Source organism: Staurois parvus, unplaced genomic scaffold (assembly GCF_062004578.1).
Source record: "Staurois parvus isolate SC_StPar_1 unplaced genomic scaffold, SC_StPar_1.0 ptg000340l, whole genome shotgun sequence".
NCBI classification, from domain to species: domain Eukaryota; kingdom Metazoa; phylum Chordata; class Amphibia; order Anura; family Ranidae; genus Staurois; species Staurois parvus.
Genome location: NW_028318136.1, coordinates 44,142 through 61,039, shown reverse-complemented (window position 1 = coordinate 61,039; position 16,898 = coordinate 44,142). Strand labels below are relative to the sequence as shown.

Sequence of the window (16,898 nt, the reverse complement as noted above, 5' to 3'; positions counted from 1 at the left end):
CTCAGCACAATGATTGCTTTGTCAAAGACTGGGATTTGACATCGGGTAATGATTGGGAGCCAGTGCGACCAGCTCCAGATCATGTGATTACTGTGACAGTCAATCACAATGGTCATGTGATTGCGGAGACCTTCCTACTGACCTGGTTTCATAGCCCAGTTTAAGGGAGGACAGGGCTTGGCAGGAAGAAGCTAAATGACACTTTAGTGTAATATCAATGAAAGCAAATTGCAAATTTTGCTAATTTGTCCTTTTTTTGCCAGGTCCCTCCCCTTGTGAACACCACGGAGAGTGCGTAAACACTGTGGGGTCCTTCCTGTGCCGCTGCCCCCTCGGATATACTGGCACCCGCTGTGAGACGGACCAGAATGAGTGCCACTCCAATCCCTGCCTCAATGGAGCCTCATGCCTCGACTTGTTGGGTCGCTTCGAGTGTGAGTGCGCGCCTGGTAAGGAGGATTCCCGAAACAATATGCAACTTCTACTTGTTTTTTCATTCTCACAAGTGGCGTGTTTCATTGATTTTATGTGCTGCATTGTACTGATCTGCACAGTAGAGTAGAAAGACACAAACTGACTGAGCAGTTGCACTCACAGAACTCTGGGCTGTTTTTCTGGAACTCACAAAAATGGAACCGGCTTGCTTGGAAGAAAGGAAGATGGAAGCATGAACACTAATATCTGATGCTAGGTGCTCTTTAGAAGAGGATATTGTCTGGCTTGTTTGAGACACCAAAGAACAGTTCATAAACCGTCTCCCGGTCTAATGTCTCTGGCAACGGTAATATTGTATCTCTGCCAGCGGTAAGGACGTCAGGAAGTAATTTGTGGTATTGGCAGGTAAAGAAGATTACATAAACAGTGATCTTAAAGGATAAGAGTACCTTTGTGATAAAAACATAGAAGACTGACGGCAGAAAAAGTCTGCCTTTTTTTTTTAAACATTTTTTGTCTGAGGATAGACCTGGCATTTACCCATGTTTATATTCATGTAGGGGTCTATTTATAAAACATTTGTTGCACGAATGTCAGAAGCATTTATGTAAGTTGAACAAAATGTCCCATATCTTTTCTAAGAGATTAATCCCAGATCATCAGTTCTAGAGAAATCAGGATCTCCTTCTTCCTGCTGGAGATCCCTCTAGTGATAACTAAATATTTATATAGAGAAATCAGGACCTCATTCCTCCTGCTGGTGATCCCTCTAGTGATAACTAAAGATATATATAGAGAAATCAGGACCTCCTTCCTTCTGCTGCTGATCCCTCTAGTGATAACTAAAGATTAATATAGAGAAATCAGGACCTCCTTCCTCCTGCTGGAGATCCCTCTAGTGATAACTAAAGATATATATAGAGAAATCAGGACCTCCTTCCTCCTGCTGGAGATCCCTCTACTGATAACTAAAGATTTATATAGAGAAATCAGGACCTCTTTCCTCCTGCTGGAGATCCCTCTACTGATAACTAAAGATTTATATAGAGAAATCAGGACCTCTTTCCTCCTGCTGGGGATCCCTCTAGTGATAACTAAAGATCTATATAGAGAAACAGGACCTTCTTCCTCCTGCTGGAGATCCCTCTAGTGATAACTAAAGATTTATATAGAGAAATCAGGACCTCCTTCCTTCTGCTGGTGATCCCTCTACTGATAACTAAAGATTTATATAGAGAAATCAGGACCTCCTTCCTCCTGCTGGAGATCCCTCTACTGATAACTAAAGATTTATATAGAGAAATCAGGATCTCCTTCTTTCTGCTGGTGATCCTTCCAGTGCAGCGGTTTCCAAACTGTGGCCCTTTGCTTGCCTTTATCTGGTCCTTGGGGCACTATTTCTTCCAATGACATTAACAGTGGGGCAAAATTCCTGCCACTGACACCAACAATGGAGCATAATTCTTGCCACTGACACCAACAATGGGGCACTATTCCTCCCACTGACACCAATAAACCAATAATATCCCTCCAGTGATAATAAAGATCTATATAGAGCAATCAGGATCTCCTTCTTCCTGATTGTTATCCCTCCAGTGATAATAAAGATCTATGTAGAGAAATCATGATCTCCTTCTTCCTGCTGGTGATCCCTCTAGTGATAATAAAGATCTATGTAGAGAAATCAGGACCTTCTTCTTCCTGCTGGTGATTCCTCCAGTGATAATAAAGATCTATATAGATAAATCAGGAGCTTCTTTTTCCTGATTGTTATCTCTCCAGTGATCATAAAATCTATATAGAGAAATCAGAACCACCTTCTTCCTGTTGGTGATCCCTCCAGTGATAACAAAGATCTACACTCTCCGGCCACTTTATACCTGTTCCAATGCTTGTTAACACAAATTGCTAATCAGCCAATCACATGGTAGAAACTCAATGCATTTAGGTATCTAGACCTGGTGAAGATGACTTGCTGAAGTTCAAACCGAGCATCAGAATGGGGAAGAAAAAGGATTTAAGTGACTATGAACGTGACATGGTTGTTGGGGCCAGACGGGCTGGTCTGAGTATTTCAAAAACTGATGATCTACTGGGATTTCACGCACAACTATCTCTAGGGTTTACAGAGAATGGTCCAAAAAAGAGAAAATATCCAGTGAATGGCAGCTGTGTGGACAAAAACGCCTTGCTGATGTCAGAGGTCAGAGGAGAATGGCCAGACTGGTTCAAGATGATAGAAGGGCAACAGTAACTCATGTCAATATGGACCAAAATCTCAGAGAAATGTTTCCAACACCTTGTTGAATTTTTTCTGCAGGCAAAATGGGTTCCAACCCTAGCAATGTGTACCTAATAAAGTGGCCGGTGAGTGTGTATATAGAGGAATGATGACCTTCTTCCTCCTGCCAGTGATCCCTCTAGTGATAATTAAAGATCTATATAGAGAAATCAGGACCTCCTTCCTTCTGCCGATGATCCCTCTAGTGATAAATAAAGATCTTTGTGAAAGAATCAGGACCTCCTTCTTCCTGCTGGTGATCTCTCTAGTGATATAAAGATCTATATATAGGAAAGAGGACCTCCTTCCTCCTGCTGGTGATCTCTCTAGTGATAACTAAAGATCTATATAGAGGAATGAGGACCATCTTCCTCCTGCTGGTGATCTCTCTAGTGATATAAAGATCTATATAGAGGAATGAGGACCTCCATTCTCCTGCTGGCGATCCCTTTAGTGATATAAAGATCTATATAGAGGAATGATGTGATCCCTCTAGTAATAATTAAAGATCTATGTGAAGGAATCAGGACCTCCTTCTTTTGGCTGGGGATCCATCTAGTGATAATAATAGACCCATATAAAGAAATCAGGACTTCCTTCCTTACTTTACTGAAATAGCTGTACATGGAATATAAATCAGGGAGCATGTTTTAGGTTATTAAATAAATGACTTCTTTAGATATATAATAGATAAAATTTTCATTGTTTCTCTTCTGCAGGATTTGAAGGAGTTTTTTGTGAACGGGAAGTAAGCAAGTGCTTAAGCTCTCCCTGTGTAAACGGAGGAAACTGCACTGATCTGTTAAATGATTTTCACTGTTCCTGTCCCCCAGGTGAGTATTTTGTCAGTGTTGTCACTAGGGTTGGTGTCACCTGGTGCTGTGAAATACAGTGTCACCAATAGTCCAGTTTAACTGGGTACGAGCAAGGGCCATAATGGTTCTGCACTTGCACATATGTATCTGCATTTCCTGGCAAGTGTGAGCATTTTCAGGTGACCTTGGAGCTTTTTTGTGTTTTTGTACATGCGCTTTTCAGGCGTTTTCAGGCTTGAGCATTTTTATGTTTTAGCCAATGGAAAGCTAGTTATTAAGAACACATGACTCTGCCCCAATGAAGCTTATGTACTTTTTGGGGCTACAAGCCTCATGCCATACGTCACTCAGGTGTGAATGGTCACCACTGATGGGAATCTTGATGTTGAGTGCTTTGGGAAACTCACCCCAGATTGCTCAGGCATGCATGGAGTCACTAGAGAGACCACTGCTTCAACAAAAACAGCAAAGTTGGTAATTGGTAGCTGTAGATATCAGCTTCATATTTGCCCATACATTATAATCAGTGCATGACGTACATCTGTACACCTTCTTGCTAATACCATCTATAATTTTTCTCCTTCTCAGGTTTTCAGGGCCGAAGATGTGAAATCGATGTGGACGAATGTTCCAGCTCGCCCTGTCACCATTCTGGCGTCTGTGTAGACCACCTGGGTTTTTTTACCTGTGAATGCTTAAGTGGATTCACAGGCCGGCTGTGTGAGGAAGACATTGATGAGTGCGTTAGTCAACCATGCCATAATGGTGCTACCTGCCTAGACCAACTCAATGGCTTTCAGTGTTTGTGTGAGCCTGGTATCACAGGTAACTGATCCCTCATCTCTGTAGGTCTACTATACCCATACTTCTGGCAATGCTTTACTATATTATTTGCTGTGTGGGGAAATCTCCACACCTTCCATCTACTTGACAAAACAGGAAGCCATGGCCAGTCCATGGCCCTCTCCCCATGAGGAGCTACAAACCCAGTTCCTTAATCACTAAATTAAAAAATGTTGCCCACTGGTGTGATGTAGTGATGTTTTGCATTTTCATGGACCTCAGTTTTTCAGTCACTCCCAGCTTGGATCAATGGAGAACTGAAACTTGTTTTTAAAGTCCTAAGGAAGACCTCAGTGTCAACGAATACTGACAGTGGCTGAACTGGCCTGCTGATTACTACTTCTATAAAGTGTATTCTTTTCAGAGTGAGGTGGGGTTTAAAATATTGTCCGTTTATTTTCTTGCTGTCTGTGTTCCATTGGGGATATTTCCTTTAACTTCCTTCTAGGAGGCACAACAGGAAATGAGGGGAAATCTCTACAGAGTTAAAGGGATGCCTGACTTTGACAGTTATCACAGAAACAGGAAGCCTCATTGGAAGATTCCCCCTCACTTCCTATTTTAGTGACTGCTATCAAATTTTGAATTTCCTATCACTTTTTGCACCAGTGATAATGGTTACCAGCACCAATAGAAAGGGTAAGTCCAACAGGGACACCGATCTGAATACAAATCTGACATAGGTCCTAATCCTTCCCACTAGAAATACACTTTAAAAGGTTCCCATGTGGAGAAAAAATATATTTGAAATATAATTTAAAAATATTCTTCCCTATTCTTCCCAAATATATTGACATATATTTCAAATGCTACAATTTTGACCATATGCAATATATTTCAATATGTATTTCAATAAATAAATATATATATGTCTTTAAAAATACAAATCTACATTTTTGGAATACATTTACAAATATATGTAAAAATATATGTTAAAATGGCTTTTTTATATGTTAAAAAAATCTGAAGAATATATTTTTAAAAATATATATTTTTTAAAAATATTCTTGTTCTGTCTTGGCATCGGTTGTACTTGTGGCGAGATTCGTTTAGACCCAGTCTGTCAGAATGTGTGCAGCAAGTTGAATGATCGCCTTAACAGATAGTTTACTCAATGAATAACAACTTCAGAGGTATTTTCCAATGCTTCTTTATGCTTCAAGGTAACAAAGGTATGAACATAAAGGTGTTTTCATAGGTAAATTTCCAGTGCTGTCACATAGCCTCCTCACTCTACAGCATCTTGATAACCACTAAACTAAAATGGTGTTACAACAGGAAATGAAGGTGGAAGCAACCAACTAGTCAGAAACAGCAGGGGTGTGTGGATGATACCAAATAACATTATAACATAACATGTAAATAACAACTGCTAAACAGTAAAGCTGCGTGGCAGCACACTCCCCGTCTGGTATCGAGAGATACCACTACACAATTATTTTCTTCCTTATAAAATACTATTAACATTGCATACAGTAAAATACTATCTAACCTTCTCAAATCTGCAAGTTAGCTATATTAGAGGTCTTAAGTGACTCCCTCACATAACACTGAATCAGAATTACTAGAAGCAGGCATAATTAGGACAATCTCAGTGACTGGTCTGAGGAAGGTTTTTGAGTCTCCGTCCTTAACGATCCTGACTTCCACACTTCGGACTCTTCCATCATCACTGGCAATTGCTTTTGTAATAAGTCCAACTGGCCACTGGATCCGATTAGTTTGCTGGTCTTTTAGCAGGACCAGGTCCCCTTCCTTTAAGTTGGGCTTCTGGGTTTGCCACTTTTTATGTCCTTGGAGAAGAGTGAGGTATTCCTTCCTCCATCTGTCCCAGAAACGATCTGCAAGGTATTGTGCGTATCTCCACTGACGTTTATATATGTCCTTTTCATCGAAAATACCTTTTGGCGCTGGAATCTGTCCAATCTTCTGGCTCAATAATGTAGCTGGAGTTAAGATAGTCGGAAATTCTGGGTCTGTAGATACGGCAGTCAATGGTCTTGAGTTGATTACTACTGCAACCTCAGCAAGGAATGTGGTGAGCACCTCATGAGTAAGGCGTGAAGAACTCACGTCAAGCAACATTGAGTCCAGTATGCGCCTTGCCATCCCAATCATGCGTTCCCATGCTCCGCCCATGTGCGAAGAGTGTGGTGGGTTGAATTTCCATACGCAGCCTTGATCACTCAAATAATTTCCAACTTGTTGTTGGTCTATCTGTAACTCTCTGCAAGCACCAATGAAATTAGTTCCACAATCTGATCTCAACAACTTCACAGGACCTCTTAGAGCAATAAATCTCCTTAGAGCGTTGATAAAACTTGAAGTGTCCATTGACTCAATCACTTCGATATGTACAGCTCTTACACTTAAGCAAGTGAACATTACAGCCCATCTTTTGCTGTTGACTTCACCACCACGAGTTCTTCTAGCCGTTACTATCCATGGTCCAAACACATCAATCCCAACATATGCAAAGGGTGCATCTTCACTCAGTCTGTCTGCAGGTAGGTCAGCCATCTGTTGACACTGCTGTCTACCTCTTAACTTCTGACATTTGACACAGTTATGAATAATCGTGGCTATTTGTCTTTTCACTCCAATTATCCAGAACCCTGCAACTCTGATGGCACCTTCGGTATAGTGTCTTCCTTGATGTCTGACTCTCTCATGGTAATGCCGGATAATCAAGGTTGCCAAATGGTGGTTTCTTGGTACTATCAAAGGGTTCTGTTCCCTTCTTAGCAGGCTTGACTTATTCAGTCGTCCCCCAACTCTAAGCATACCTTCATTGTCGATTATTGGGTTCAGTTTGAATAGTGGGCTACCCTTTGAGACTGGTCTATTGCCTCTCAAACACTTAATCTCTTCTGCAAAGACTTCTTCTTGCACACGACGTATGATGAATAACTCTGCCTTCTCATACTCTAACGGATTGGGTGACTCCTTGCAGGTGTGCCATTCATGACAAGATGATGTCTGGTTGGACTTGCAGAAAATCTGTGCAATATGACTCAGTCTTGCTATAGTCTTCACCAATCTTTTCCAAGAAGAGAAACGTTCAAAACGTCTTACCTCCAAGTTTCTTCTTGAGCAGATGTTAGAACTCAATGTTATAACTTCAGGGCGGATTTCTTGATCAGTGTCTGGATCCACCAGGTAGAAATCGATATCTTCTTCTGAGTTTGTAGAAGACTGGTCTGTTAAAAACTTGGGTCCTGTAAACCAAATGGTTTGCGTGAGGACGACTGCTGGCACTGACCTCGTGGCAATGTCAGCAGGATTCAAACCAGTCGGGACATAGTTCCATTGTTCAGGTCTACTGATTTTCCTTATTCGTTCTACCCTGTTAGCCACATATACATAGAACCTTCTTACACTGTTGCATATGTAGCCAAGTACGACCTTGCTGTCAGTGTAGTACTTAACCTGATCAATTTCAGTGTCCATTTCGTTTTGCAGGAATTCTGCAACTTCAACAGCTAGGGTTGCTCCACACAATTCTAATCTTGGAATAGTGTGAGCCGGTTTTGGAGCTAACTTGGCTCTTCCTAGAAGAAACCCGACATGGGATCTCCCGGAGGGATCTATGATCTTGAGATAAGCCACAGCCGCTATAGCCTCAGTGGACGCATCACAAAAGATATGAATCTCTTTCCTCTGACTTCTTGAAGTTGAAGTAGGTGAATAGCAGCGTTGGATATTAAGTTCTTCCAGTACTTTCAAGGAGTCTCTCCATTTTTCCCATTTAGGTAGTAGGTCTGCTGGCAGAGGGGCATCCCAATCTGTCACACTCTCAGTAAGCTGACGAAGTATGGATCTCCCTTGGACGGTAACTGGAGTCACGAAGCCTAGGGGATCGTAAAGGCTATTGACAGTTGACAGGATTCCTCGTCTGGTGAATGGCTTCTTGGTGTCAGAGACCTGAAAGGTGAATGCATCTGAAGTTACATTCCAGAGAAGACCAAGACTCCTTTGCGTGGGTAGGGCATCTACTCCCAAATCCAAATCCTTCAAATCTTTAGCATGATCTTCTGGATTAAAAGCCTTCATTACTTCACTGCTATTAGATGCGATCTTATGAAGCCTTAAGTTAGCAGTCAACAGGAGCTGTTGAGTTCCTTTTATCAGATTGATGGCTTCTTCAGGTGTTGGGAAGGATTTCAGACCATCATCTACATAGAAATCTCTCTCAATGAATTGCCTGGTGGCAAATCCAAATTCCTTTTCACCTTCCTGTGCTGTTCTTCTCAGTCCATAAATTGCCACGGCAGGAGATGGACTATTGCCAAAGACATGGACTCTCATGCGATAATCTATCACCTGATCATTAATGTCATTGTTGCGGTGCCACAAGAATCTGAGATAATTTCTGTGGTCTTCTTTGACTACGAAACAGTGGAACATCTGTTGGATGTCAGCTGTCACGGCAATGGGTTCCTTCCTGAACCGTATCAACACTCCTACAAGGTTGTTTGTTAGATTTGGACCTGTTAGAAGAACGTTGTTTAAAGAAGTTCCCTTGAACTGAGCGCTTGAGTCGAAGACGATTCTGATTTGCTCCGGTTTACGAGGATGGTAGACTCCAAAGGATGGAAGGTACCAGCATTCTTCGCCTTCTACAAGGTCTGGTGCTGGCTCGGCATGATGGTTATCTAGAATCTTCTGCATGAATGCTAGAAAGTGATCTTGCATCTCAGGTTTGTTGCGTAGAGTTCTCTTAAGTGCAGCAAATCTGGCTAAAGCTTGTTCTCGATTGTTAGGGAGAGTAAGCCTTGGTACACGAAAGGGTAATGGAGCTACCCAACTGTTGGAGTTGTCCTTGAAGAACTCTTCATTCATAATCTTGATGAACTCCTTGTCTTCGACCGAAGGAGCAATCTTGTTGTCATCACAAGTAGTCTGGTACACTGCATCACCAAGATCCTTGTGAGAAGTGAGCTTGCAAGTAATGCCTTGGAGTGCTTGATATGGAACTTCAGGATTGAAATCAAGTCTTTCTTTCACATAATAGTGCAATGGACATTTCATCGATCGATAGGTGTAGGATCCCTCCACATTAGTTTTGTAAGAAGCTACATCCAAGAGCTTGTGAGATCGATCTAAACAAACTTCTCCTATTATCACCCATCCAAGATCAAGTTTCTGGGCATAAGGAGCATCATCTGGACCGTTACATAACTCTCTTATTTTATGAACTCTAGGAATGTCTCTCCCTAGAAGAATCAAGATCTTCGCATCCTTGCTAAGTGTAGGAATGCATTTAGCAATGTGGCTCAAATGAGGGTGATGACGTGCAACCTCAGGTGTGGGGATCTCTTCTCTGTTGTTCGGTAATTGATCACATTCAATTAGAGTAGGAAGAGGAAACTCTATGTTCTCATATTCTGATGCTACTATGAAGCCATGGGCTCTTCTTCCAGAAGTATTGACCCTTCCTGCGCATGTCTGCAGGGTATAGGACCAGGCCTCTCCACGAATGTTGAATAAGTCGAAGAATTCTGTACTTGCCAACGAGCGATTGCTCTGATCGTCGAGTATGGCATACATTTTTATGGCATTTTGTGGACATCCTTCAGGAAAAACCCTTACAAGACATATCTTGCTGCAAGACTTGCTATGAAGCCCTTCTCCACACACCTCTGTACATCTTGTGGTTACGGGGTTGGCATGTTGCTCAGTTCTCTCCCCGCCATCATCTGAGGTGGTCTTGGGGTTGCTGCCGGGTGAAGGTTTCCTTTTGAACAGGTCTGCATGGAGTGCGTCCACATGCCTCGCACTGTTGCACAGGGAACATCTGATGGCGATCTTACAGTCTCTAGCGAAATGATCAGAAGATGCATAACACTTGAAACAGATATTATGTTCTTTGAGAAATGTCTTGCGTTCTTCAATAGGCTTGTCCTTAAATGCACGACATTTGGAGAGAGAATGTGGCGCATTATGAATGGGACACTGTTGATCAAGATTGCTTGCCTTGGTATCTTGTAATTTAGTGCCTGTAGACAAGACGTTGGATGTGATAGCGGTCTTCCTCACGGCAATAGGATGCCTTAAGTCCCTGAATTTACTGTTGGTGGCAATACCCTTTGAAGTAGTTGAAGGAAAGATGGTTGTATCTGGATATAGGAAGCTTGGGTCATTCTTGGTTCTTGCGATCTTCCTGACGAACTCTGCAAAATAGGAAAAGGGGGGAAAAGAAACATGGTGTTCATATTTATACCTTGATCCTACGCTAGTCCACTTTCCCTGGAGATGACTAGGCAACTTTGCTACAATAGGATTTACGCCCTGAGCAGTGTCTAAATAGCTGAGACCTGGCAAACTAGGATCTGACTTAGCAATTTCAAGTTCATGAAGGAGGTCACCTAACTCTCTAAGCCTATGATTGTCCTTAACAGAAATCTTAGGAAAGTCTTTTAGTCTCTGGAATAAGGCAGATTCAATGACTTCAGGGCTCCCATAGTCTTGTTCCAGACGTTCCCAGGCAGCGTTGAGGCCTGCTTCAAAGTTATAAATGTAGACGGATTTAAGTCTCTTTACTTGTTCTGAAGATTGACGCCCCAACCACCTTATTAGTAAGTCAAGTTCTGCTTGAGGTTCAATGTCCAAGTTCTTGGTTACCGCCTTAAATGTAGATCTCCAACTCCTATAGTTCTCTGGGTGATCGTCGAATCTAGACAGTCCAGTAGTAATTAACTCTCGCCGAATCATGTACTTGCTGAACTCTGCAATATCAACCCTTTCAGTTTTTACATCCACAGGTGATACTGATGGTGCACCATCTTGAATCATGGTTGGTATCTGATGATGGCTGATAGGTGGAGAGAAAGGTATTGCAGATGGGTTCAATCCAGGTAAGGGTCTGGTGTCTGAAGATCTCTGTGCGTTTGAGGTTGAAGTTAACTGTATTACAGGAGGTATAGAGTTCACTCTGTAGTCTTCTGTTGTGCCCTTGTAATCTCTGTTCACATATGGTTGTGGTGGCACATGAGCTGGATAGGTTGGTACACTTAATTTTGTGGCACACGGTAGTTGTGGAGTGTCTCTGTTGGAAGGTGCGTCTGGTTGGTCAGCTTGCTTTGATGACATGTTGCCTTCTGATTGACTTGCTGGATGATTATGGGAAGAATCTCCAACTGTAGGTGGAACTGTATCATCGTGGTTCTGGGTTAAGACAAACTGTAGGGTCCTTTCAACAGGGTCTTGACAAGCAGCCAAGCTGGGACAATATGCTCCTTCTTCTTCTAAAAGGGCTTGTTCCAAGACGGATAATTCTGCTAAGGCTACTTCCTTTTCTCTATCTTCTGAAGGATTTCTAGCTGGGCCTCTGATTCTGCTTGTATTCGTTTAGCTTCTGCCTTGAAGGCTGCTTCCTTGCTTTTAGCTTCTGCTTCGAAGGCTGCTACCTTGCATTTAGCTTCTGCTTCGAAGGCTGCTTCCTTGCATTTAGCTTCTGCTTCCTTGCATTTAGCTTCTGCCTTGAAGGCTGCTTCTCTTTCAGAACAGGTGGCTTGAACCTGGGCTACTGCAACCTTTTGGCGAGCTTTGAGTATTTGGTCGCTCAATGTTGACCTTACAGAGCAGGACCGCAATGACTTAGAAGATGATTTATGATATGAGCGGGCAGATCTATTTGATTTTCCTGAGTGTCTGGAAGAAGCAGATATACAGGATGTAGTTTCATGTAGTTGTGCTAATCTACCCTCTATCTGTGTCTTTGCTTCAATATAAGTGATATGTCTCTGCTTGTCAGTAGCAATAAAGTTCTTTAATTCTAATGAAGCTTCCTCTACATTGGAATGTGACAAAAGGGAAGAGTACTTTTCAGAAAGTCTTTTATAATTCTCAAATGCCTTCTTAACCCTTGAGAGGGCAGTGTTCAATTGCTCAGAATTGTTGCTAGTTTCATTACTGGCTGTTATACAACTTAAAGTTTTCTCCCATAATGCAGTCAGGTTACTGTATGTCTCTTCCTTACTTGCATCATAAGCCTCCCTTGCCTTCAAAGATGGATGAGGGGCTCTAACAGGACGGGCAGAATGCAGCATGGTGTCGGTTTTATCTTGATTACATGCAGGTGACTCATCAGTGGGATCTCTGACAGACATAATGACAAGTGCTGTAGTTTTAATGTCTTGTTGGAAATCTGCAGAAGCTCAGTTCTGTAGGTAGTTGCTTTTATTTGCAAGCAGGCTGAGCTAGGGAGCTGAATATTTGTATCAATGAGGCAGCTAGAGCAGCAGCCTGGCTCACACTGGATGCTTCACTTAGTGCACAGACAAGATTACTGTTCTTCATACAGGAGAATGGTTACAGTTCTGAAGCTGCAGAGATGGCTGTGTGATGAATTCTCATGGAGATTTACTTGGAAATTTACTGTTCTGTCTTGGCATCGGTTGTACTTGTGGCGAGATTCGTTTAGACCCAGTCTGTCAGAATGTGTGCAGCAAGTTGAATGATCGCCTTAACAGATAGTTTACTCAATGAATAACAACTTCAGAGGTATTTTCCAATGCTTCTTTATGCTTCAAGGTAACAAAGGTATGAACATAAAGGTGTTTTCATAGGTAAATTTCCAGTGCTGTCACATAGCCTCCTCACTCTACAGCAGTGGTTCTCAACCTTTCTAATGCCGCGACCCCTTAATACAGTTCCTCATGTTGTGGTGACCCCCAACCATAAAATTATTTTCGTTGCTACTTCATAACTGTAATTTTGCAGTGGGAGGACTAGCGCCCCATCACTGATGTCAGTGGGATGAATAGTGCCCCATCACTGATGTCAGTGGGATGAATAGTGTCCCATCATTGGTGTCAGTGGGAGGAATAGTGTCCCATCATTGAAGTCAGTGGGAGGAATAGTGTCCCATCATTGGTGTCAGTGGGAGGAATAGTGTCCCATCATTGGTGTCAGTGGGAGGAATAGTGCCCCATCATTGGTGTCAGTGGGAGGAATAGTGCCCCATCATTGGTGTCAGTGGGAGGAACAGTGCCCCATCATTGGTATCAGTGGGAGGAATAGTACCCCATCATTAGTGTCAGTGGGAGGAATAGTGCCCCATCATTGGTGTCAGTGGGGGGAATAGTGCCCCATCATTGGTGTCAGTGGGAGGAATAGTGTCCCATCATTGGTATCCGTGGGAGGAATAGTGCCCCATCATTGGTGTCAGTGGGAGGAATAGTGCCCCATCATTGGTGTCAGTGGGAGGAACAGTGCCCCATCATTGGTGTCAGTGGGAGGAATAGTGCCCCATCATTAGTGTCAGTGGGAGGAATAGTGCCCCATCATTAGTGTCAGTGGGAGGAATAGTGCCCCATCATTGGTGTCAGTGGGGGGAATAGTGCCCCATCATTGGTGTCAGTGGGAGGAATAGTGTCCCATCATTGGTGTCAGTGGGGGGAATAGTGCCCCATCATTGGTATCAGTGGGGGGAATAGTGCCCCATCATTGGTATCAGTGGGAGGAATAGTGCCCCATCATTGGTGTCAGTGGGAGGAATAGTGTCCCATCATTGGTGTCAGTGGGAGGAATAGTGTCCCATCATTGGTGTCAGTGGGGGGAATAGTGCCCCATCATTGGTATCAGTGGGGGGAATAGTGCCCCATCATTGGTATCAGTGGGAGGAATAGTGCCCCATCATTGGTATCAGTGGGAGGAATAGTGCCCCCTCATTGGTGTCAGTGGGAGGAATAGTGCCCCATCATTGGTGTCAGTGGGAGGAATAGTGCCCCATCATTGGTGTCAGTGGGAGGAATAGTGCCCCATCATTGGTGTCAGTGGGAGGAATAGTGCCCCATCATTGGTATCAGTGGGAGGAATAGTGCCCCATCATTGGTGTCAGTGGGAGGAATAGTGCCCCATCATTAGTATCAGTGGGAGGAATAGTGCCCCATCATTGGTATCAGTGGGAGGAATAGCGCTCCATCATTGGTGTCAGTGGGAGGAATAGTGCCCCATTGTGGGTGTCAGTGGGAGGAATAGTGCCCCATCGTTGGTGTCAGTGGGAGGAATAGTGCCCCATCATTAGTATCAGTGGGAGGAATAGTGCCCCATCATTGGTATCAGTGGGAGGAATAGCGCTCCATCATTGGCGTCAGTGGGAGGAATAGTGCCCCATTGTGGGTGTCAGTGGGAGGAATAGTGCCCCATCGTTGGTGTCAGTGGGGGGAGGAATAGTGCCCCATCGTTGGTGTCAGTGGGGGGAGGAATAGTGCCCCATCGTTGGTGTCAGTGGGGGGAGGAATAGTGCCCCATCGTTGGTGTCAGTGAGGGGAGGAATAGTGCCCCATCGTTGGTGTCAGTGGGGGGAGGAATAGTGCCCCATCGTTGGTGTCAGTGAGGGGAGGAATAGTGCCCCATCGTTGGTGTCAGTGGGGGGAGGAATAGTGCCCCATCGTTGGTGTCAGTGGGGGGAGGAATAGTGCCCCATCGTTGGTGTCAGTAGGGGGAGGAATAGTGCCCCATCGTTGGTGTCAGTGAGGGGAGGAATAGTGCCCCATCGTTGGTGTCAGTGGGGGAAGGAATAGTGCCCCATCGTTGGTGTCAGTGGGGGGAGGAATAGCGTCTCATCGTTGGTGTCAGTGGGGGGAGGAATAGTGCCCCATCGTTGGTGTCAGTGGGGGGAGGAATAGTGCCCCATCGTTGGTGTCAGTGGGGGGAGGAATAGTGCCCCATCGTTGGTATTAGTGACACAAATGATGGGGCACTATCCCTTCCACTGACACCAATGATACTTACCTTGCTGACTCCTGCTCCAGCCTGGGCTCGCTCTCTCTCTCCCTCTCCCATCTACAACCTGCATACCTGGCTGCAGCAGCAAAATTTGCACTTACCTGTCAGCTGTCTTCCTTCTCTGGCCTCTCTCTTCACTCGTTCCTGCAGCTCCCTCGATCTTCTTCGATCTCCGCGCGCTGCCGCTCGGCTCCTCCTCTCCAAGCTCCACCTCCTCGCCGGTGATTGGCCGCCTGTGTGCCTCTCCTGAGCTACAGTTCCGGTGGCCAATCAGCGGCGAGGAGGCGGTGACAGGGGCAGCATATCATCCCGCCCACACATCGCCGGAGACAGGAGCGGTGTCTCGGTTCCTAAGACCATCGGAAATATGTTTTCCGATGGTCTTAGGCGACCCCTGGGAAATGGTCGTTCGACCCCCAAAGGGGTCGCGACCCCCAGGTTGAGAACCGCTGCTCTACAGCATCTTGATAACCACTAAACTAAAATGGTGTTACAACAGGAAATGAAGGTGGAAGCAACCAACTAGTCAGAAACAGCAGGGGTGTGTGGATGATACCAAATAACATTATAACATAACATGTAAATAACAACTGCTAAACAGTAAAGCTGCGTGGCAGCACAATTCTTCAGATTTTTTTTAACACATATAAAGTCATTTTAACATATATTTTTACATATATTTGTAAATGCATTCCAAAAATGTAGATTTGCGTTTTTAAAGACAAACAGTATCTTTGAAATGTATTTTTAAAAATATGTTTCATATATTTTATGATAAAAACGCATTTCAACATGCAGTATATATATATATATATATATATATATATATATATATATATAGAATATGGCCAAAATTATAGCATTTCAAATATATGTCAATATATTTGGGAAGAATATTTTTAAAATATATTTCAAATATATTTTTCTTCCATGTGGGTTAGTTTACCTTTATGATACAATTGCCAAGGCTTTCCAGCATCCCTAGTACAATAAAAAACACTGTTAGGGTTTTGAATAAGAATCTTCTTTTAATGGCATACCTGTGTAGCACCCTCCTAGATAGGTGCTAGGTTTAGATTGTAAGCTCCACGAGCAGGGCCCTCCTATTCCTTTTGTACTGAAATGTATTGTAATTGTACTGTCTCCCTTATATTGTAAAGCGCTGCGCAAACTGTTGGCACTATATAAATCCTGTATAATAATGATAGATAGATAGATAGATAGACAGACAGACAGACAGACAGACAGACAGACAGACAGACAGACAGACAGACAGACAGACAGACAGATTTAGTTTGTGTTTTGATAGGTAAATTTAGTTGTCACACTGTAGTCAGTGTGGTTGTGATTGTTGTTGGGTAAAAACAAAACCTGCGCACTGTATTCAGTGCTGCTGTGTTCTACTCGTTAGGTCTGCTCAGTTGTTCAGCTGACATCAACAAGGCATTTTCGTTCACACAACTGCTGCTCACTGGATATTTTCTCTTTTTCGGACCATTCTATGTAAACCCAAAAGATGCTTGTGTGTGAAAATCCCAATAGATCAGAAGTTTTTGAAATACTCAGACCAGCCTGTCTGGCACCACCGACCATGCCATGCTCAAAGTCATTTAAATCCCCTTACTTCCCCATTCTGATGCTTGGTTTGAAGTTCAGCAAGTTGTCTTCACCAAGTCTAGATGTATAAATGCATTGAGTTGCTCCCATGTGATAGGCTAATTAGAGATTTGTGTTACCAAGCAACTGAACAGGTATACCTAATAAAGAGGCCGGTGAGTGTATATAGACCT

At 43.4% G+C, this 16,898-nt stretch overlaps 1 protein-coding gene across 1 annotated transcript in view; it reads left to right on the top strand.

Moving 5' to 3' along the window:
- The window catches only part of LOC149456933 (uncharacterized), a gene marked incomplete at its 3' end in the record, with an annotated part of 109,588 nt that overhangs the window by 52,903 nt on the left and 39,787 nt on the right, over positions 1-16,898 (top strand). The window contains exons 8-10 of the mRNA XM_089684221.1: positions 264-449; positions 3,436-3,549; positions 4,120-4,356. Coding sequence (XP_089540347.1) covers positions 264-449; positions 3,436-3,549; positions 4,120-4,356 — 537 coding nt within the window. The remainder of the gene's footprint in view (positions 1-263; positions 450-3,435; positions 3,550-4,119; positions 4,357-16,898) is intronic.